Source organism: Plectropomus leopardus, chromosome 3, assembly GCF_026936395.1.
Source record: "Plectropomus leopardus strain MGB_pleo_1.0 chromosome 3, ASM2693639v1, whole genome shotgun sequence".
NCBI classification, from domain to species: Eukaryota; Metazoa; Chordata; class Actinopteri; order Perciformes; family Serranidae; genus Plectropomus; species Plectropomus leopardus.
This window is the reverse complement of record NC_142178.1, coordinates 39,840,362-39,861,780: the sequence shown is the minus strand read 5'-3', so window position 1 is coordinate 39,861,780 and position 21,419 is coordinate 39,840,362. Positions and strand designations below refer to the sequence as shown.

Below are 21,419 nucleotides of genomic sequence, written 5' to 3'. Positions count from 1 at the left end.
GTACCTGTCGTCGGACAGCGGCAGCAGCGTGTTCAGACTCTGGATGTGGCTGACCGGAGAGCTGTTGTGACTCGTCTTCTCGTCGTTACCGATGGAGTGCGTCCGGTTGTCCTCGCCTTCGCTGATCCTCTGTCTCAGCTTCTGGATCTCCCGCTCCACTCTACAGACGACAAACCACCACTATGAATACTCTTCAAACCTGTCATGTCCTTTTGCCAATCTCCACCTCAGAGTCGGTGCAAACAGGAGAGAACAATCAAAGAGGGAGATGGTGCGTTGATGGAAATTAGGATTTAAAATATGTTTATTCATTCGTTTAATCCTTTGAGTCCTGAGCAAACTGGTGCAATTTTTTGAAAAAAATATGAGGAAAAAAGCAAAGAGCAGCTTGGCAATAAATTATCCATAAATTGCAAGAAATTATTAGATATAGAAAAATATTTTTTGTGTCCAGGAAAAAAAATTAAGAAAAACTATAGTTATAATATACAATATATTTATAATATATAATAATGACAAATTTTAAAATATGTCACAGAATTATTGTATTTTTAAACAAGTCCTGTTTGCCTTTTTTTTAACTTCTACTTCTTTTATACCATTTTTTAATTATTTACTTATTCATTTAACTAATTTAAACTAATTTTTGGGTAATTTGGTTGTACTCTAGTACAACAATATTACCTTGGGAAAAACCTAGAGAAAAACCTTATTTATAATATAATATAATATACAATACATTTATAATATATCATAATTCCACATTTTAAATATGTCACAGAAATATATTATTTTTAAGCACATTTTCTAAGTCTTGTTTGCCTATTTTTCTTTCATCCTTTTTTATTTTTTTATTTGTTTTTGGGGGCGTTTTAAATGAATTTTCAGGTAATTTTGTTGTATTTTTTACTTACTTCCTGCTCATTTTTGGGTCATTTTGTCTTTTTTTGCTCATCGCCTTCTTCCTGTATTTTTCAAAGAAATCAAACCAATTTGCTCGGGTTTCAAAGAGTTAAAGTAAGTAAACTAAAAGAGATTCATGACTTCATTTTAACTGACTCCATGTTAAATGTATATTTTACATTTATAGTTTTTTCGGAGTCTCTGACCTCTGCTGGTCCAGGTCGGCCCCCGTCCTCTGGTTCCTGCTGACCGAGCTCTTGTGTCTCTGCTCCTCGGTGTCGGGCTCCAGGGAGACGCTGCGTCTCAGGGCCGAGTGCCTCCTCTCCAGCCGGGCCACCGCCTGCTCCATCGCCTCCCTCTGCTGCTTTTCCTTCGACTCCAGGATCTCCTTCTCCTTCCTCCTCACCTTCTCCTCCTGCCGCGCCACGTTGGCCGTGAACTCGTAGGTCTCCTGCAGCTGCTGGAGCTGCTGCGCGCTGTGCCAGTGGAGGTTCAGTTTCTCCTCCTTGTCCTCCAGCTCCTTCTCCACCTGGAACAGCGTGTTGTCGAGCCCCGGCGGGCTGTCGCAGTTCCCGTTGCTGCCTCCGCCGCTGCGCTCCAGCACCTCCACGGCTCTCTGCTTCTCCTCGGCCAGCGCCGGGAGGAGGCCGTCGGCCACGCTGGCCAGCTGTCGCTCCTTGAACTGCAGTCTGTGCTCCGCCTGTCGGAGCAGCTGCTCCTCCTGGCAGACAGCGGTGGCGTCCTGCGCCCCCTTCTCCTGCGCCTCCTTGAGCTGCTGGTGTCGTTCTTTGAGGCCGTGGGCGAGGTGCAGCAGGGCGCTGCGCTCCGCGGTGACCTCCTTCTCCAGATGCTCCCTCTGCTGCCGGAGCCCCTCCTCCAGCTGGCCGAGCTCCTTCACCTGCGCCTCCTTGAAGTCCGTGTATCGCGCCTGAGCAGATCTCGCCTCCCCGCTGGCGTCCTCCACATCTGGCCGCTCTGCAGCCTCTTTGGCCCGGAGGAGCGCCTCCCTGATCTCAGCCAGGGCTCGACACTCCTCCTGCAGGCGGCGGGCGTCCTCCCGGGTCAGCAGGGTGGCGGCGGCCTCGTGTTTCTCCCTCAGCTGCTCCTCCAGCCTCCCGACCAGACTCAGCTGCTCCCGCTCCTGCTCCTCCAGCCGCCGCCGCTCAGTCTCCAGGCGGACCTTCTGCTCCTCACGCTCCCTCTTCAGCCTCTCCAGCTCGCGGTAGATCTCCGTCTGCTCCGCGGCCTCCTGCAGCCGCCGCTGCTCCTCGTCCTGCTCCTCCTCAGCCTCCTCCTCCTCCTGCTGTTTCTCCCTGTGGATCTCCAAGCGCCTCTCCTCCTCAAAGCGCTGTTTCTCCTCCAGGAAGTCTCTCAGGCGGCTCTCGATGTCCTGGCTGCGGCGGCGGAGGCTCTCCTCCTGATGCAGGATCCGCTGCTGCACCTCCTCAGACTCCTTCCGCTGACTCTCCACCTCCTGCTGCAGGCGCTCCAGCTCCGCCTTCTCGCTCTGGTGCTTCGCCTCCATCTCCTTGATCAGCCTCCTGCAGCAGCAGCAAAAAAGTTACCATTCATCTTTTTGTTTTACTTATTTCTTTGTTTATTTATTCATTTATTTTAAATGATAAGATTTAGACATTTAGACATGGGGGAGGAGAGGGAGGAGGAGGAGGAGGAGGAGGGGGAGGAGGAGGAGGAGGAGGAGGAGGAGGGGGAGGAGGAGGAGGAGAGGGTTGGAGTGAAGCTCAACTTTCCTTCTGGATTGTCAACATCAACAAAAGCTGTAAAATATTTGGGCACATATGGTTGAGGTGCGGTTATGTACATATGATTTGTTATTATGTTCTGCACAAAACTAAATAAGAATTTGATCACGAAAAAAGTGTTTTAACGTAAAAATTTGTGCTCCTCATTTCATCCAAAACCTCAACAAAAAAATCTCTGACATCAAAATATATAAGCAAAGATCAGATATAATGAAAGTGATATAATGAAAGTACACTCATAAAAAAGTTAAATAACTGTTACAATAATGTTAAATAAAGTGCAAATGTGATAAAATTATTAAAGTAAATTTCAATGAAGTCCTGTTTAAGTTAAACAGTTGCTGTTAAAACAAAGTACTCATATTTTACAATAAAGTTAGAGAACTGTAAAGTCGTGTACATCGAAAATACATTGTATTTTGGATATATCGCCCACGTCGAGTGTATCGCAGCAGTGTTTTAGACTCTTGTACCTTTTCAGCTCCAGTTTCTCCAGCTCTTCTCGCTGCTGTCGCTCAAACTCCAACCTGTGAACACAAAAACCCTCGTCAGCTTCCTTTACTCTCCACACACACACACACACACACACACACACACACACACACACACACACACACACACACACACACACACACACACACACACACACACACACACACACACACACACACGTTAACACTGGACACCACAGCTAGTGAAGCACAGTGAGTGAAAGCAGACACATAAAACCAAAAATGAAATCACGGGCCAGGTGGAAAAACAGAAGCGATGATGCATTCTCTAATCTCAGACGTCAAAATGGAGACAGAAGCAGCGAGGCGGTGTGCAAACAATAATAAAAAACAAAATAACAGACAATGAGGGTTCGGGTTGAGAGACTGGACGGGTCAACACATGTCTTTGCGTCAAAAAACGGGACAGTTAGACAAAACGTGGACGGCTGAGTCTACCTGAGGAAGACGGGGCCCTTCTCAGTGAAGAGACTGTCAACAGGACAGGGTTGATAGAGTTAATTCACCAAGATGACAGCAAACTGTGCGCTCAAAATATACTGTGCACACGTTAAAAATAGTCCCTGAATCACTCATATTTGGCAGCAGATTACACTGAAAATAAAGAGGCTCAACTTCCTGAAAATATCTTCCAATGGGACGAAAGATTTGGCCCGATGGCGAAAGTAAAGCTCTGTTCCTGTTACGGAGAGCTTTAATACACAAAACTAATACCAGCAATCTCACACGAATCTCTGACAGTTTGTCTTAAAGGCAGCAAAAACGGAAAAGTCATGAACGTGCAAAATGGGAGGTGTTGATCCTCTGAGGAGCAGGAATGGGATCAGTCAAAATCCTGGAAATCAGGTTAGTTAGTTTTGTTTATATTATGAGGGATTTAGCCTGTTGGTGGCAGTAAAGGTGCAGCCTGGGTCGTCACCAGTTCTGTTGTTTTCAGACGCCTTTGACGAGCATTAAAACCTCTGAGACCTGAGAATAAATGTACTTCTATTGGAAACAAAAAGGCAATGTGCAACTTTACAAGAAATGTTCAGCAAATTGCAAAAAAATGTAAAAGGTGACAAGTTGAAAATTAGCTATGGGGGAATAATTGGATATTACCAAAAAATATTTATAATTTTTATAGAAATAAGATAAAATATTGGTGCATTATTTATTTTATTTTTAGCACTTCCTTGAGGTAATATTTTTGTTCCTTTTGTTTTTAAACTTTTAATTTGTTTTGCTTTTTTTCTAATAATTTTCTTGCAACTTTTTACCATTTTTTCCACTAATTTTTAGGCCAATTCATGTTCAGCTGCTAATTGCCTTTACTCATATTATTGAAAGACATCGAGCCCCTTTGCTCAGGTTTCAAAGGGTTAATTGTTTTTAAAGGTCTTAATAGTTTGGGACCGGCCTACATCGCAGACTCTCTATCGTACAATTATTATTATTTATTATGGTAAATTATGGTATAACCTCCGAAAGCTATAAGAGAAGCGGGCTTTGTGGATGTTTTTAATGATGCTGACCGATCCGCTCTTCGAATGTCCGCGCAGCTCTCATTCTTCGCTGGTGTCTTCGCCAGTGTCTCCGAATGTTCGCTATGCTCTCATTCTCCTCCAGTGTCTCCACTGGTGTTTCCGCTGGTGTCTCCAAATGTCCGCTCCACTGTCATTCTCCGTCGCTGTCCACTCTGCTCTCATTCTCCACTGGTGTTTTCACCGGTGTCTCCGCCTGTGTCTCCGAATGTCCGCTTTGCTTTCATTCTCCGCCGGTGTCTCTACGGGTGTCTCCAAATGTCTGCTCCGCTCTCATTGTGCGCCGGTGTCTCCGCCAGTGTTTTGAACACTTTTGAAATTTGGCCAAATTTTTAGTTGATAAACTGCTGATATATTTTCACACATTTTTGCAACTGGAGAATAATTTAAGGCCTAAAACAATGATAAAATCTAATTCACATCTTTAAATTAATAATAATCACTATTCGTTTTCACATAATTTTTAGACACATGAGGCACTGGAGAGGGCGCCTATCTCTGGACTACAACGATCGCAAGCAGCTTTGGAAGCCGTGTTGTGGCCGTAACGCCGCGTCGATGGACCAGGTGGAATTTAGGAGTTTAGCTTTAAGTCTCGCCTCTGGCGGTAAAAACCTCAAGAACTTAACGCTAAATGCTCGCTGCACAACGTTCGTTTATAAAAAGCGACAAAAATCAAAGTATTTTTCAGAAAGAACTAAGGACGGCGCCCTGCTGGATCAGATCTGAGCGTCGGCTCTGAAGCTGTTCGGGGAGTTCGGATGCGGAGGGAGATGCACTGCGGCGTCTGAGCTGATCGTCACATGCAGCCGATGATTTCTGAGCGTTCAGACACTCACCCGGGGTTGTAGAGCATCACCGTGGACAGATTCTCACAGGACTTGGACAGATCCGTCATGGAGAGGCTGAATGTGGACAGCAGGCCGCTCTGAGGGGGACAAAGGGTCAAAACATCACTCAGAGGGTCAATGTGATGCTCAGAGTTTCGACGGCGGCAGACGGCGAAGCCTCACCTTTCGTTTCTCCCTCAGCTTGGCCGCCTCTTTCGGATGGTTGAAGCGGAACATGTTGGTCCTGCCGAGCAGAATAACGGCACCTGGACGACAACAAACAACAGAAACTGAAAACGGCGCAGCACAAACTCCTCCTCCGCCTCCGGAGATGAAACGTCGTTTTTTTAAAAGGTGACAGTAAAACAAATAGAGACGTCAGAGGTCTGTGTTCGCTCTCACCCTGGTTGAGCTGCGACGGCTCGGTCACCTGAACTCCGTTAACTGAACACTGAGCTCCGCTGAGCGGCACCAGGGTCACTTTACCGTTCTGGTTCTCAAACATGCAGTGTTCACTCTCCAGGTCCAGACCGTGCAGGACTGCAGAGAGGAAGCCACACAAGAGAAAATCAGACAAAATAATCACGTAAGATTAAATAAGATAAAATTTATTAAAAGAGAAATCCACTCATTACAGCACTGAGAGACAAAAGGTAAAGGTCATCAAGAGTGAAAAGAAGTCGTACCTGTAGTTCAGATTATATGAAATTTCTTAATTTCTTCTTCACTTAATTTTATCATATTACACATTTGTGTGAAACTTTGTCATAATTAGCGTATGGATTCTTGGGTTATGGCCAAAAACATGCTTTGTGAGGTCACCGTGACCTTTGACCTAATTCTCATCAGTTTATACAACTAATTTTAGCACTAACGTTAGACCAAGTGAACGTTAGTGCTAAAATTAAAGAAATTCCCTAAAGGTGTTCATAACTTACTGCGTCCATGAGAACATGACTGATGCAAGGTCACCGTGACCTTGACTTTCCACCACCGAAATCTTATTTCAATTTCTTTCTTTTAAAATGTTTTTGTTTGTTTTGCTTGTTTTCTGATTACTAACTTTCAGGTCGTTTTCTTGCATGGCTTACTAATTTCGTTGCTCGGGGCCTTCTTATGTTGTTGGAAGAAGTCAAACCAGTTTTCTCAGGTTTCAAAGGGTTAAGTATTCATGTGGTCATGTTTTTAGAAATATGTCTCTGCGTGTTTATCTTTTGCCTTCCTTTGATGTATTTTTAGTGAAGTTAAATAGTCTGCAGACAAATATTGTCCTTGTTTGTTAACTCTTTGTCCTCTCCACTGACTCATTAGATTAACTCACTGATGTCCTGCTCTGTGGACGCGTCCTCTCTGCCAACGTACGTCCGTCCCTCCTGAGGTGAAAGAAACAAAAAACTTTACTTGCAAACACAAACACATGCCTCACTACAGGACACTTCCCCCTAATCTGGTAGATTCATTTTTGGAAACAAAGCCAAATTTGGCCCTCCACAGTAAAATTGTAGAAATGTCCTAAAATCTGACTAATGTTCTAAAATCCTGGAAATGTCCTCAAATTCTGAAAAATGTCCTTAAATCCGAGTAACATCCTACAATCCTAGAAATGTGCCTAAACCCTAGAAAAGCCATAAAATCCTACAAACTTCCTTAAATCCCATGAATGCCCCAAAAACCTGGAAAGGTTTTAAAATCCTATAAAAGTCCTGAAATTCTGGAAACATCCTAAAGACCAAGAAATGTCCTAAAATCAGAAAAACGTCTTTAATTCTAGAGCTGTCATAAAATTCTAGAAATGTCCTTAAATCCTAAAATCATGTATTGGCAATTTAGTGCTTAAGTGACATTAATCGCTCAAAGTGAGAATTTTCCGCCTCAGCCTTGAATCGGCCTCAGTCATGTGCGCGGTGCTTCAGGTGACCTCTGACCTTCAGGTGGTACAGGATGATGCCGGTGCTGAGGAGGTCGTCGTCGATGCCGATGAGGTGAGGCAGCTCAGAGTCCAGCACCACGCCGATCCCCTCTTTCCTCAGAGCCAGCGTCTCCTCCTGCAGACGTCACAAACACAAAACTTTTCACGTTTACAATAAACTCAATGAGAGAAAACTTTTAAAAAAAGTCATGCAAAAGTCAAAAATCATGAACTGAAACAAATTTACAACAGAAATAATTCATTTTACAACAAAAAGAGGTGTACGATGTTTAAAATGAAATGTGCAAAATATTCACTAAAGAATGTGAAATAATACAAAAAGATTTGTGAAAATGTGCGTTAATGCAGCTCATTGAGTTTGTTTTAGTCTTGATGAACACAAACAAAACCACATTATAATAACGAATAAAAACAATCAAAATAAAAAGTTATATGCCAGAAAAAGGCTTTAAGGCGACAAATAAAGACCAAATTAAAAAGCTACGTTTTATAAATCAGCACGACCCGTCCTCTTTATTTTCCCGCTAAGCACAAGCGGTGTAAATCACAAGTTTCATCCCGTCGGATATTACGTTGATTCTTTGGACAGCGATACGATATTTGCTGATATCACAAAGTCTGCAAAAATACATTTAAATATGTAGGGTTTAGACAAATGCGATGATAGTTTTTAAATAATGGTGTATGTTTCAACACGACGAAATGCATCGGTGCTTTCACTTTGTAATATTGGATTTTTTAATCAATAAATTCTATTTATATTTCAAGCAAAAAACAAAAGAGCAGAACAACAAAATAGTATCAGATCGTGCAGGTGAGATCCAGAAAACCACTCACAGGCTTACGAGACAATCTCACCTCAAAACTGATCCTACAAACAAACACTGAATCATGCAAAAGCACATTTATGATGAACCTCCAGATGTGAACAGTTCAGAGTTCAGAGGGTAAATTCTGGATCATCAGAAAGGTCCCGAGCCTGTTTTTGGATAATAAATCCAGCTGCATGTCTCGTTACATCCCTGATCTGCACACATCTGTGCAGGCTGTCGGGATTTCAGGAAAAAGGTGGACGATAAACGCTCGTACCTTGAGAATATTCTGTGTCTCGTTCCACTTGTTGGTCCACTCTTTGGTCAGCTCCAGAACCTGAAAAAACACAAAAAAAAACGATAGAAACTCGACAGAAAGCCGGCGGGGAGCGGGCGTCTACAGCATCGACCTCTGACTGAGACTCACCCTGGCTTCGTTCTGGTGCAGCTTCTCCTCCATGCTCAGAGCGGTGGGCGAATCCAGGAGAGCAATCTGAGCGAAAAAACAACAACAATACTCAGAAACACTCTGACTGTGTTTAGATCACAGACTGACGATCACGAAGAGACACAACGAAACCAAGAAAATCAATTTCTTTAAAGATTTCAGTCCGACTGAAAGACACATTTTATGAGTTTTCTTCACGTCATCGTCCTTTTCCCTCAAACTGCTTCATCGTCTTCGAGTTTACTTTAATCACCACAGAACGATTTCTATAGTACAGAGGAGGATTTGAGCCACGTTAAGATTTAGAGAAGAAAGTCGTAATTTCGGGAATAAATTTGTAGTTTTAAGAGAATAAAGTCATAGTTTTACAAGAAAAAAGTTGTAATTTTACAAGAAAAAAAGCCTTAAATTTACAAGAAAAATTGTCATAATTTTACAAGTAAAAAGTTGTAATTTTATGAGACAGGAGATATTATATTACGGAAATAAACATAAACACAGCAAACTATAGAAGAGGCGACAGTCAGGCCGCAGAGATTCGTCAGAGGGCGGAGTGACGCGGAGAGGAACCGATCAACAAATCAAACAAATTAAATATCAAAATCGAGTTTCGCACACACAGATTTTAATTTACGATTTTCATTCATAAGCACATCAAAGAAAATCAGATGATTAACTGTTTTTTTTTCGTTTTCCAATTTTTATTGTCTGACGATTTTTAAATGGCAGCAGGGAAACAGCTGGTTTCACGATTTTGGTTTTCTCATTTCAAAATGAAAATCTGTTGGCTGGATGACTCACGATGTGTGGCACGACACGACACCGGGACATGGTTACCAATTTACCGATTTATAGTTTATACTTTAAAGTCTATGCATTTCATAGTTAATATGTTTATTTGCTCAATGTGATATCCTCTTTGTCATAAAATTACAACTTAATTCTCGTAAAATTAAAACTTAATTCTCGTAAAATTACAACCTTTTTTTCTTGTAAAATTAGGACATTATTCTCATAAAATGATGACTTCTTTTTCTCATAAAATTACAACTTTTTTATTGTGAAAATTATGACATTTTTCTCGTAATATTACGACTTTATTCTCAAAGTCTCAAAAAAAAATATGTCCCTAAAACTCATCGTAGAATCAGAAACGGACACCGTGACAGCAGTGAGCGTTAGTTTCCGTCCGCGTTGGTTTACCTGGTTGCCCTGAACCAGCAGAGCTTTGAGTCGGGCGATTTCGGCCCGCAGCTCTCTGATCAGCCGCACGTTTCCGTCCTCGTTGATGGTCGGTTTGTTGATGATGTTCTTGGCCCGGTTGGCGTACCGCAGAGTGCTGAGCGTCTCACCGTAGTTCACATCGGCGGGAGAAATAGCTGCCACGAGAAACAATTCAGTCAAACATTTTGGTTCTTTTTGTGAGATTTTAAATGTTTGTGTTTAACCCTTTAGTGTAATCAGTGAATTTCCAGCTCACACACGCTCATACCGCTCTGTGCACAAAATGTGATTTTCAAAATAAGGCGTTAAAAAACATTATACGTTATTATTTTAAACCAACATCAGACCTAATCATACTTATCAAATGTTCATTAGTTTTAAGAATTTAAATGCTAGGTGTCTGTCTTGATGTCACTATGTTTTAGGTGTGACAGGTCACCTAGTGGAAATAGCATGTATTTCCTCCATATGCCAAATATGGTCAAAATGACCTCATCAGGTGGAAAATAGTCAAAATGACAAATTCAGAGTCAAAAGCCCAGAATGACACCCAGAAATAATACAAGTCCTGTTTTTCTGCTCTGATGGCTGTGGGATCAAAAATGTCAGTTTGAATGGGTTTCAATGGAGCATTTTTGGACCTGAACAGTCTGAATGTAACTATTTAGTTTCCACAGTGTATTTTAGACTTATTGTAGGAGCTGAGCTGCAAATTCACTGATTACACTCAAATACACAATCTGGACTACATTTAGGACACATGCATCAACACACACACACAGTTATCACAGCAGATGTTTAAAATGCTCCAAACAGAGCTGCATCAGTGCTGTTTTTGTCTCACTTGCGATCATGATGGTCTTGGAGTTTCCGCCCAGGCTGTCTTTCAGCAGCCATGTCAGCACCGAGTCTCTGTAGGGAACAAACACGGACTTCTTCTTCAGGTTGGTGTTCACGCCGTCCTGCGTCATGTCAGCTGGAAAAGAAACAGGAAACAGATCCTTTAAATCTGCACGAGTCGCTGGACAAACTCAAACTCAAACACGCGTGAAAACGTAAACGATCATCTTCAGTTTCTGACCGAGAGCGGAGATGACGTTGCCCAGGGTGACCAGCGACTTGTTGATGTTCCCTCCTTCCTTCAGCCGGACGCCCGTGGCTCCGGTGGCGTCGGCTCGCTCGCTGCCGGCCAGATCGACCAGGTGGATCTTACTGACCGTCTCGCTGGGCATCTCTGCGTCGAACTTCGCCTGACAGACACAGAGAGCGACAGGTGTTTGATAAAAGATGTAATTATGGTTCATTACTTTAAAAGAAAAAAGTAAACGTCTAACTTTAATTATTTTATACAAAATACAGAAGTAAAAAATCATTTCAAATAAACTATCAGGCGTTTTAAGCTTCTTTTTCTTAATCAAACTGAAAAAATGTGGCTCATCATCTGCAGCTTTTCTACATTTCTATTTTTTAGCAGAAAGGTTTATTTACCGTAAACTACAGTGATCAGTGTCGTCTTACTGTGGAAATATGCATGAAAGTCACCCCAAATTATCTCTTTTTAAAAAAAATCTGAGGCTTTGTTTGAAAATCAGTTAAAAAAATAAAAATAAAGCCTTAATTTAAGTCTTAACGTGCAGCCACTTTTTAAATTATTTAAAAAAAGAAAAAGAAAAGAAGATATTTAGTCAGATTATTATCTGAACTTTCAATTAAAACAAATTTTATTTTTTGTGTTCCTCTACGTCAGATTTACAGCTGACAAACAAAAACACTTTAATTTCGTCTCTGAGCTTTTCTGTGATGAGATTTATTGTTTTTACAGCAAACTTAAAGACAAACAAAACAAACCCTCCGTGTAGAAAAATTAAACGGTGTCTGACCTGTGTGAAGTTGATGGTGAAGATGGCGTGCGAGCGGCTGCTGACGTCGTTCATGCCGGTGCTGGCGGTGGTGCGGTTGATGTTTCCCGCCTCCATCAGCTCCTCCACGTCGCTGTAGTTCTGCACCAGGTGTTTGGACAGATCTGACATCAGGGAGGAGGCGGCCGGTTACAGGAAGTCCACAGGTCAACAAAACGCCACAAGACCAAGATGTGTAACTAAAGAAAGGCTTTAACGAGATGGCTGTTTGTTACATTTCTCTTTTCAAAGCCGGACTCTAGTGACAGAAACAGAGATTTAACATCGGTGAACACAGGAGCGGCTGGTCTATCGCTGCCTCCATCAGTGAGCTAGTTACACCTCGCTGGAGACTTGCTGGGATTGTGCTGATTTTGTCACTTTCCCCTGATTTAGTGCTCATTTTTCTTGATTTTGTGCTCATTTTTCTTGATTTTGTGCCCATTTTTCTTAATTTTGATTTCTGGATAGGCTACATGGTTTCCTTTTCTTTCTGTTTTATGATTTTATGAATTCTGTTTATTGATGTTTTTACCCACTTTGTCGTTCTGCATCTAAAGTCCAGCCAGGTACAAAGTAGATCAAACAGTTTTGGCCACGTTCAGTCAAACAACATGTTCATCTTGATAATTACACAAAACAAATCCAGTTAAACAGAAGATAGATTTGAGATTTGTGGCTGTTTTAGATAAAAATATATATATATTTATCATTATACAGATGAATAACAGATATGTGGAGGATTTTAATAGTGATTTAGTTAAAACACAGTGCTGTTTTCGTTACGAGTTGGTGTTATTGTGTGACTTAGACGTTCAGTTAGTTTAGTCTGCGTCACAAAGTGAGCTCCAGCGTTCAGCCAGTTAAAATGTTTTTCTGGTGGCTTTGACGGGAGCATAGATGAGGATCACTGACTGTTAGAGCGGGCTGTTTGAAAGAAGGAAAAAGTGTTTCAAATACTGTCAGTAAACTAAAACTGATCATTAAAGCCAGCAACCAGAAACCCCCCCAGCACTGTTTTGTCCCAGTAGTGCACTCGGCAGTCTCACCCTCCACGTACGGCCCGTCCTTCGGGTGCTCCCGGACTCTCAGGTTGTAGGTCTGAGTGGATTTCCTCCTCAGCAGGTCTCTCACCCTCTCATTGTAGATCTCCAGGTAGCTGAGGGCAAAAACCAGAGAAACATGCAGACAATTTAATGCATCAGGCACGTAATTTTACAATGAGTGCTCCCTATCCGAAGTTAAGTTTTCATAAAACGAGACAACATTATAGAATATAGAAAAGAAATACTTTATTAATCCTGTGAGGGAAATTATTTTGTTACAGCAGCAAATAAGAGAGAAGCAACTGAATAAAATATTAATTAAAAAGGCAAAATAATGCAAATATACATACAAACAAAGGCACTTAACATAGAATAAAATAGTAAAGAATAAAATAACAATAATAATAATAATAAAGATATGTACAGTTTGTACAGAGAACAAACAAGCAAACAAACAAAAAAGCCAAAAAGATTTTAAAAATGTGCAAATAAGTGTGCAAAAAGTGCAGATGGATGTGCAAACACATCAATATCTTTCTTCCTGAAGCAGGCTGAAGCTGCTCCGTGTCTCCGCTCTGCGTGAAAGCGAGATGAAAGACTTTTACCGAAACATCTGGACCAGTGTGACTTAAAATATGAAGTATCGGACCAGCTGGTAAAATCTGATAAAGCGCTCCGCTGCGGCCTGAATATCAAACCGGTTTAAAAGTTTTCACAGCGGCCAAACCTGAGCTGTCCGTGTGGAGAGGACACGAAAACTCACCTGACTTCTGTTCGAAATGACGCTTCATCCCATCGAGTCGCTTCTGAGATTCGGCTGAAGAGGCCTTCGCAGAACCTCGGGATCAGACCTGCGTCTCCCTAAAACAGGAACAAGTGAGACTTCGGTGAGTCCTGCCGCATCAAACACGCAGAAACAGCAAGATTTAATGTATCTGTGGTTCTTAATGTGGATCTGCACACAAAAAAAGACTAAACGCTGTTATCCAGAAAACAACAAATATATGTTAAAATACGTCTGTATATCTTAAAACTTTGTGTTAAAAACTGTGTTTTATGCATTAAAACAGCGAAAATTATTGAAAAATCAAAATCCAAAAGATTAAAATGTCCCTTGAGGAACTAAAGGGGTTAATTATAAAATACTTTCTAAAATTTCACTAAAAAATGTATTTTATTAAAAAGTTATTATAACACTGTTGTATTTAATGTTATTATAACTGTGTTTTATTAAAATGTTATTATAACACTTGTATTTAACATTATTAAAACTGTAGTTTATTAAAATGTTTTATAATGGTGTTATATCTAAAGTTATTATAACTGTATTTCATTAAAATGTTATTAGAACGGTGTTGTATCTAGCGTTATTATAACTGTATTTTATTAAAATGTCATTATAACTGTATTTTATTAAAATGTTATTATAACTGTACTTTATTTTAACACTGTTGTATCATTGTCATTATATGGCTGTAGCTACTTTAATGAACTTTATTATAATGGCAGGTCATTCACTAATTCTGTATTTTAGTAGTTAGAATTAGTTTTAAGGACATTTTAAAAACATCAAGTTAAATATTGTGTATCGCCATACAGCCTTAAAACATCACGGTATTATATTATAGCCTTCAGTGACGACAGAGTGTGTGAATGTGATCGTGTCTCACTGGGTTTCCCATCATGGTGTAGGACTTCCCCGAGCCGGTCTGCCCGTAGGCGAACACGCAGGCGTTGTAGCCCTCGAACGCCGCCTTCAGCACGTCCAAACCCAGATCTTTAAAAACCTGCAAATAAAACAAAAGACTGTAATTTGTTTTATTTCTGCGGAGACGTCTTTAAGGCTGCTGTCGATGTTTTAACAGCACATGCAAACGTTTCAGTCCAGGTCTGAGACTCACGTGGCTCAGTATTGACGTACTGTGATCGATTCGTGATAAGCTGCAGTCACGTTAGAGTCCAGAGTAAACACGCAGTCTGCCGGCAACCAGCTGCTTTGACCGAGAACAAGAGTTCGATCGATTCGTCCCCCTCTGACCCCAAATCCAAAACTCACCAACAATCATCCAAAAACAGCACGAGGGGATCTGCTACTTTAACTTACAGCTTTATTTGTGTCATCAAAAGTCTTATTGAGGCACGGCAGGTATTATCTTTTAAGAGTAAAGCAAGACACTTTAACTCTCTGAACCCTAAAATTGGTCTGATTTCTTTCCAAAACGTGGAAGGAAGGCAACAAACGAGAAGACATGACCCCAAAATAGCAAAAAAATGGTAAAAAGTAAAAGAAAATTATTTGAAAAGTGGTTTTAAAGCCATGAAAACGTTTTTTTTTCATTCTGTTTACTTATTTTAATCAATCTCCTTTTCTACCATCTTTAGTCAGAAGAATATTTAATCCAGTTTTACTGAAAATATGAACTCGTATGAATGAATTTGTACACAGGCCAGGATGTAAAGGTCACAGATGTAAGTGTATGGTGGTACAAGAAATAATCCTTGCACTTTATCATTTTTTCTTTTTTTTCCTGCCAAATATTATTACCAACGTAACCGAGAGGGGGACTGTATTTTCTTTCTCATTTTTTTTGTTTCTTTTCTGTAAAAAAAACAGCATCATATTAGTATCACTGTTGCCTGTATGAATAATTTTACAAAATATACCTCTAATTTAGTTTGATTTTACTTGATCTATTTCCCACTTTCATGTTAAAAATAGAAATAATTTAAGTATGCTGTGCTGTAAAATATACACCATTTTTAATTCCAATCAAAATTAAAAATAAATATATAAATAACGTCTTTATTTTAGAGAACAGAGCTGGGGCTGTAGTCTGAAATCACAAATATTTTCTTTACTTATCCAGACTAAAAAAATTACTAAAATCAAATTCCATACTTTTCATACTCTGTAGGAGCCGTGTGTATATGAGTGTATGTCCGTGTTAACCAATATAAAAAAAACACAGACAAGAAATAAAAAGTTTAAAAAATTCAAAACATAAAAAGAAACTTAGCAGCTTAATTTTTTCTTTTTTTAAGTTCCCATCCTGCTTACAGTGTTGTAGAGAAATACAAAGTTTTCTCGCTATCTGCTACTTTTAACCCCTTTTTTTCTCAATCTCATATTATTAATATTTTAATGAAACTCTAACATAAAAACTCAAGCTGCGTTGGGATTACGGTTCTCCGCAGATGCTCATAAAGGTCTCTGCGCTCTGGATATCTGCCGCTTCGCAAATCCGAAACGACCGGCAGCCGAATCTCAACAAGGAGCTGAACGCTGTGTACGAACGTGATTTTAAAAAGATAAAAACACCTTGACTGCTGTTTACCTTTTCCTGGGAGACGAAGGCGGAGCTCTTACAGTCCGTGGAGTCGTAGGAGAAGTCGTACGTAAACGTTTTGGTTCGATCCCTCATCGAATCCCCCGCGATGCCGTCAGGGATCTTTGGAAAACACAAAATATGAAAGATTCAGCCACAAACTGTTGAATTACGGCTGAGTGAAGAGCGTTTTAGTCCTTTTTTGGGGAAAAATGTACCTTGAGGTTGGTGATGGAGGTTTTGGTTCCCTCCATCTTTATGATGCATTTTGCGGTCAAATCCTTCTCCCTGTAAAAGAGCAGTTATACTTATGAAACTGTAAAAACAAAGTTTCATTTTTTACATGAACACAGGACTTCAGCGTCTGTGAACTTCATCAGGTCAGCATTGACAACATCTTTTTGGAATTTATCTTCCAGAAATTTGGCATCATTAAAGCAGAGAATTAATCCGGCGTCCCACTAAAGAGGGTTTAACATCCACCAAACAATGTCAAACGTGTTTATTTCTTTAAAAATTCTCTGAATCTTTGCATATGATGGATCACAGAGGGTGAACTTCTTACATTTCTTGCTTTTTCATTTGTCCATTAAAAATGTTCTTAAACTGTCTGACAGCACGTTTACGTGATGTCAGAAAAAGTGGAATTATTGTGTCAGTCCGACTAAAACTGGACATTTAATATACATTTAAACTCTCCATGAAGCACCATGAAACTGAAAATGTAGAAAAAAACTGTTCTGCAAATGGCTCAACAGAATCTATTCAGTATCACATAAGTAATAAGTCAATAAGTAAAATAACCAGCGATGTACGATAATGATGATTTCAAACGATACAGATAAACTGATAACTTTCAGCTTCTCGTGGCCGATAAAATGATGATAACCGATAACTTCTTTTTCTTTGTTTTTTGTTAGCTGAGGGTCTAAAAGCCTGAGATGTGGAGAGCACAGATGAATTTAAATTGTGCATTTTCATTAAAAAAAAACAACATTTCAGGCAAAAAGCTGGAAAATCACACTTTTGTGAAAGGAAGTCATTTTCAAGAGCAAAATCAATTTCATTTTTATATTTTGGGTTTTTTTTTCACTCTTATCTTCTTCTGTCCACTTGAATTGAACAAAACTAATAAAAAATAATGTTTGAGTTCTAGTGGAACTACAGAGGAACGTTCCCCAAACTGTCAGGAAGCAGCAGCTACAGAACCGTCCCTAAGTCACGGCTCTGCTGTGATCTCTGCACATTTACACCAAACATCAGACATCAGTTTATTCTCTCAGCAGAACCGAGACTCACGACACCTGAACTCAAACCGCGTCCAGCGTGTCCTCTCATCGTGTCCTCTCATCGTGTCCTCTCATCATGTCCCCCTCACACACACGGAGCAGAGGGAGGGAGGGGGGAGACGGCGGCTGCTTACTCCGGTGTTCAGCCGTTACTGTGAGCAGCGAGCACGCTAATAAATGACAGAATCAGGACCGGATCGAGACATTTTGGTGTCCTAGAAGAGACTGAGACATTCGAAGACACTGACGGAGACACCAGTGGAGACACCGTTGGACAATGATAGAGGAGCAGATCAGTCAGCATCAGTAACTCGTCCCCGTCTTTGTCTTCAGTCCGCGGCGCCGTGAGGTCTCACGGTGCAGGCTGGTCAGCAGGTCAATGATGAGAAACATCAGTTCGCTGAGTTTCTGATTATTTTTCTCTTCATTTGTTATTTTCGAGGCAGAACATGAAGGAGGGGCGCTAACGGGCGCAGAGAATTATTATCGGGGTTTTGTTCCAGCGTGTGGCGCTCTCAGCGACCTCCTGTATCTCCTCTAAGGCCCGCCCTGGACAGTATATTTCCTGCTTGTTCACTGATGATCTAAATAAGTCGCTAAAGGTTTCTCCTGTTGAGTTTTTTTTTTAAACATCGCCACTGAGAGGCTCCAAAAAGCCGCTAAACAGCGATAAAGTCGGCACGTTCGTAGTCCTCTCCTCCGTCACCCTGGGACCTTAGATCGTCTTGTTCGTTTGTTTTTGGACGTGGAAATGTTTTATTGCATAACATCATAACAGTGTCCCCAACACTACAGAGGGGAAAGAGTTAAAAAAAGAAACAATGGGTTAAACCCTGCTGCTGACTGATGACATGTCGTGGACTGATCTAACATCGGTTGTAATTATCGGCCAAAAATGTCATATGAGAATTATCGGTATGACGTCATAAGTCCCATTATCGGGCCGATAATAATAATCCTGCATCCCTGAAAATAATCCAAGAGAGAAAATCTGAATTGAACTGTGAGTGGAAAATCATTTCACTGATATTTCTCTCTGTCACTGTGTCTCTGAGTCAGAGCTTAAAATAAATCTCTCAGTCTGAATGCGGCTCTGCTCTTTATTGTGATGTTGTGATTGTCATTATAAACCCGACGTCAATAAAATCCACATGACCGGGCACTAACTGTATCAGCAGGGCAGCTGATGTTTGCTTTTCCGTCTCCACCCCAGTTTGTCCTCAACAACATCCTTTATGTTTCCGTCAGAGCAGAGAAAGACAAACTTCATGTCCTTTCACCTAAAAAGTCTTTGATCTTGAGACTTCTGAAAGTTCAGCTGAAAGGTTAAAGGTGTCTGTTATCTTTGAGTTATCTCAGCGAGAAACAATAACTTTACGTAACGCCGTCATTACGGCCTGAAGGTGAACTCAGACGCACCTGAGACGTGTCTCAGTTTAGTTTAGTGTTTAGGTTTAGTAATAGTTTGAATGTACTGTCAATTAACTAACCATATTTGATTATGACTTATTGATTTGATTTATTCTGAACATGTAAAAAAGAAAATCAAGAAATGATTATATAAACACGCCGACATCCAAAAACATAGTAGCATAATGACAAAAATATGGCATTTAAAAGGTTAATAAATATTTGATATTTATGATTAGGACTGAAGTAGAAAGTAGAAAATCATCTTAATGTATAATATTTTTATAGCCTGATTCTGGAAAGTGCATTTTATATGCAGAGTGGTATGAATGTGAGTATTTGAAACTGCACAAAAAAAAATTATGTATAAAAATGATGTTGCTGCAAATCATTGACATGTCCCAGTCTGTGATAATCCAAAAATAACCTCAGCTGGTGCAGCTGACCTCTCTCACACACAAACAGGTGAGAAAATGTTGTTGCTTCTGTTAAAATCACTGAGTTAACACCTGATGTCACTGCAGAAAACCCACGAAAACCACAAAACCACCTTCACTCACACACATTCACCACTGCACCGAAACTCCAGGACCTGAGGCTGATAACATCCACTTTAAACAGCATTATTACAAAACTATTTCAGCCAAAAAACGTGTGAAAATGATGTTTTTGAGTCCATTCTGCGATTTAAACCAGCGGCTAACTGCGGTTAGCATTACAAAGCGACCACATCCTGACATTATACTCACACAAATATGATTTTTATCGTTAAATAACGATGTCAAACTTTCTGACTCACCGCCTGTTCATGGGTCTGACCCGGACAGCCACCCGAACCGACGCCATCGCTCATGTCCGTCCGGTCCGGTCCGTTAGTGCTAGCGGCGCTGCTTTCGCTAATTAGCTCGCCGGCGGCTAACTAGCTAGCCGGAGCCTCGGCGGGATAAAGAGGGCAAAAGTCACAGAGATAACCGACAAACTGAGCACGAAGCGGGCAGAGTAGACTGAGAGTGACGGGGGGGAGAGGGCCGGCGCCGGGGACAGGTGTTATCGTGGTCCGGTGACACCGCGTCGCTGTCCCGGTGTGGACCGGCTCACCTCCATGGTGTCCGTTAAGTAGCCTGTTAGCCTGTTAGCTTCCATCCGACAAAAAGCAGCAAAGCAGCGGAGAGACATCAGCTGATGAAAACACACGGCGGTACGGAGGCCCCGAGGGGACAAACGCACGACACCGAGTTTACTCAGTCATTTTTTTTTTATTGACAATGTACAAAGCAGGTATGGTAACATTCACATTCAATAAATACCAAGAAAAATAATAAAAATTTAAATTACAAAATTATTATAAAAGAAAAATAAATACCCAAAAATAACAAAAGAAAAGTAAATACCTAGAAAAATAATAATAATTTCAATTACAAGAAAAATAATAAAAGAAAAATAAATACCCAAAAAACAAACAAAAGAAAAGTAAATACCGAGAAAATTAATAAAAGATAAATAAATACCAAAAAACAATAAAAGAGAAATAAATAACAAAAAGAATAATAAAAGAAAAATAAATACAAAAAAATAAATAAAAGAGAGATAGATTACAAAAAATTAATAAGAGAGAAATAAATACAGAGACAAATGCACAATACCGAGTTTATTCATTTATTTATTTTTTATTGACAATGTACAAAGCAAGTATGGTAACATTCACATTCAATAAATACCAAGAAAAATAATTTAAAAAATGAAACAACAAGAATAATAATAAAAGAAAAATAAATACCCAAAAATAACAAAAGAAAAATAAATACCAAGAAAATTAATAAAAGACAACTAAATACCAAAAAACAATAAAAGAAAAATAGATACAAAAATAAATAAAAGCGAAATAAATACCAAAAATAATAATAAAAGAACAGTAAATACAAAAAAAATAAATAAAAGAGAAATAAATACCAAGAAAAATAATAAAAGAAAAAAACAAGTAAAATAATAATATAATACATTTTGTATGTTTTTTGTTAAGTACAAATATTTATACAGGTTACTCAGAACACGAACACATGATATATGTGGCCATTAAAATAATATAACACTTAAGAATTAAAATAAATAAAGGACCTAAAAACAGCTAACATAAGATATATAGACCAAAAAAATGATAACACGAGTAAAAACAACAAAATAAGAGGAAAATAATAGATTAACCAGTAAAAGTAAAAGTACACATGAGTTAAAACCAATAAAATAAGATAAAACACAATAAAATACATTTTCAAACCATATTTTATAGACCTATAATAGTAAAAGAGGCACCGGGCCATTTTATGTTCTACTTTTAATACTTTACATTTGACTGGTCATTCACATTTTTACTAAAGTAACATTTTCAATGCACGACTTTGGCTGAATTCAAGTATCTGATTACCTCCTCCATCACTGCACAATTGTATTTAGTAAATTATAGATTGGTAATAACTGATAGATTTAAAAACAGTTCATGTACAGAGG

At 39.8% G+C, this 21,419-nt stretch overlaps 1 protein-coding gene across 7 annotated transcripts in view; it reads right to left on the bottom strand.

The window, feature by feature from the left end:
* The window catches only part of kif16ba (kinesin family member 16Ba), a 34,487-nt gene extending 14,382 nt beyond the window's left edge, over positions 1–20,105 (bottom strand). For 2 of the 7 annotated variants that reach the window (XM_088075131.1, XM_088075133.1), the window contains exons 1-21: positions 19,714–20,105; positions 16,434–16,503; positions 16,225–16,338; positions 14,560–14,676; positions 13,653–13,750; positions 12,893–13,002; positions 11,826–11,968; positions 11,027–11,195; positions 10,790–10,921; positions 9,925–10,100; positions 8,701–8,766; positions 8,551–8,610; positions 7,457–7,576; positions 6,853–6,904; positions 5,934–6,071; positions 5,715–5,797; positions 5,541–5,629; positions 3,617–3,649; positions 3,140–3,193; positions 1,110–2,444; positions 5–160 (exon numbers count right to left, since the gene is read on the bottom strand). In XM_088075131.1, coding sequence (XP_087931257.1) covers positions 5–160; positions 1,110–2,444; positions 3,140–3,193; positions 3,617–3,649; positions 5,541–5,629; positions 5,715–5,797; positions 5,934–6,071; positions 6,853–6,904; positions 7,457–7,576; positions 8,551–8,610; positions 8,701–8,766; positions 9,925–10,100; positions 10,790–10,921; positions 11,027–11,195; positions 11,826–11,968; positions 12,893–13,002; positions 13,653–13,750; positions 14,560–14,676; positions 16,225–16,338; positions 16,434–16,503; positions 19,714–19,760 — 3,362 coding nt within the window. In that variant the 5' untranslated portion in view covers positions 19,761–20,105. The remainder of the gene's footprint in view (positions 1–4; positions 161–1,109; positions 2,445–3,139; positions 3,194–3,616; positions 3,650–5,540; positions 5,630–5,714; positions 5,798–5,933; positions 6,072–6,852; positions 6,905–7,456; positions 7,577–8,550; positions 8,611–8,700; positions 8,767–9,924; positions 10,101–10,789; positions 10,922–11,026; positions 11,196–11,825; positions 11,969–12,892; positions 13,003–13,652; positions 13,751–14,559; positions 14,677–16,224; positions 16,339–16,433; positions 16,504–19,713) is intronic. The other 5 variants (XM_088075132.1, XM_088075134.1, XM_088075135.1 and 2 more) reach the window with 4 other exon arrangements.
* Positions 20,106–21,419: the final 1,314 nt, after the last annotated feature.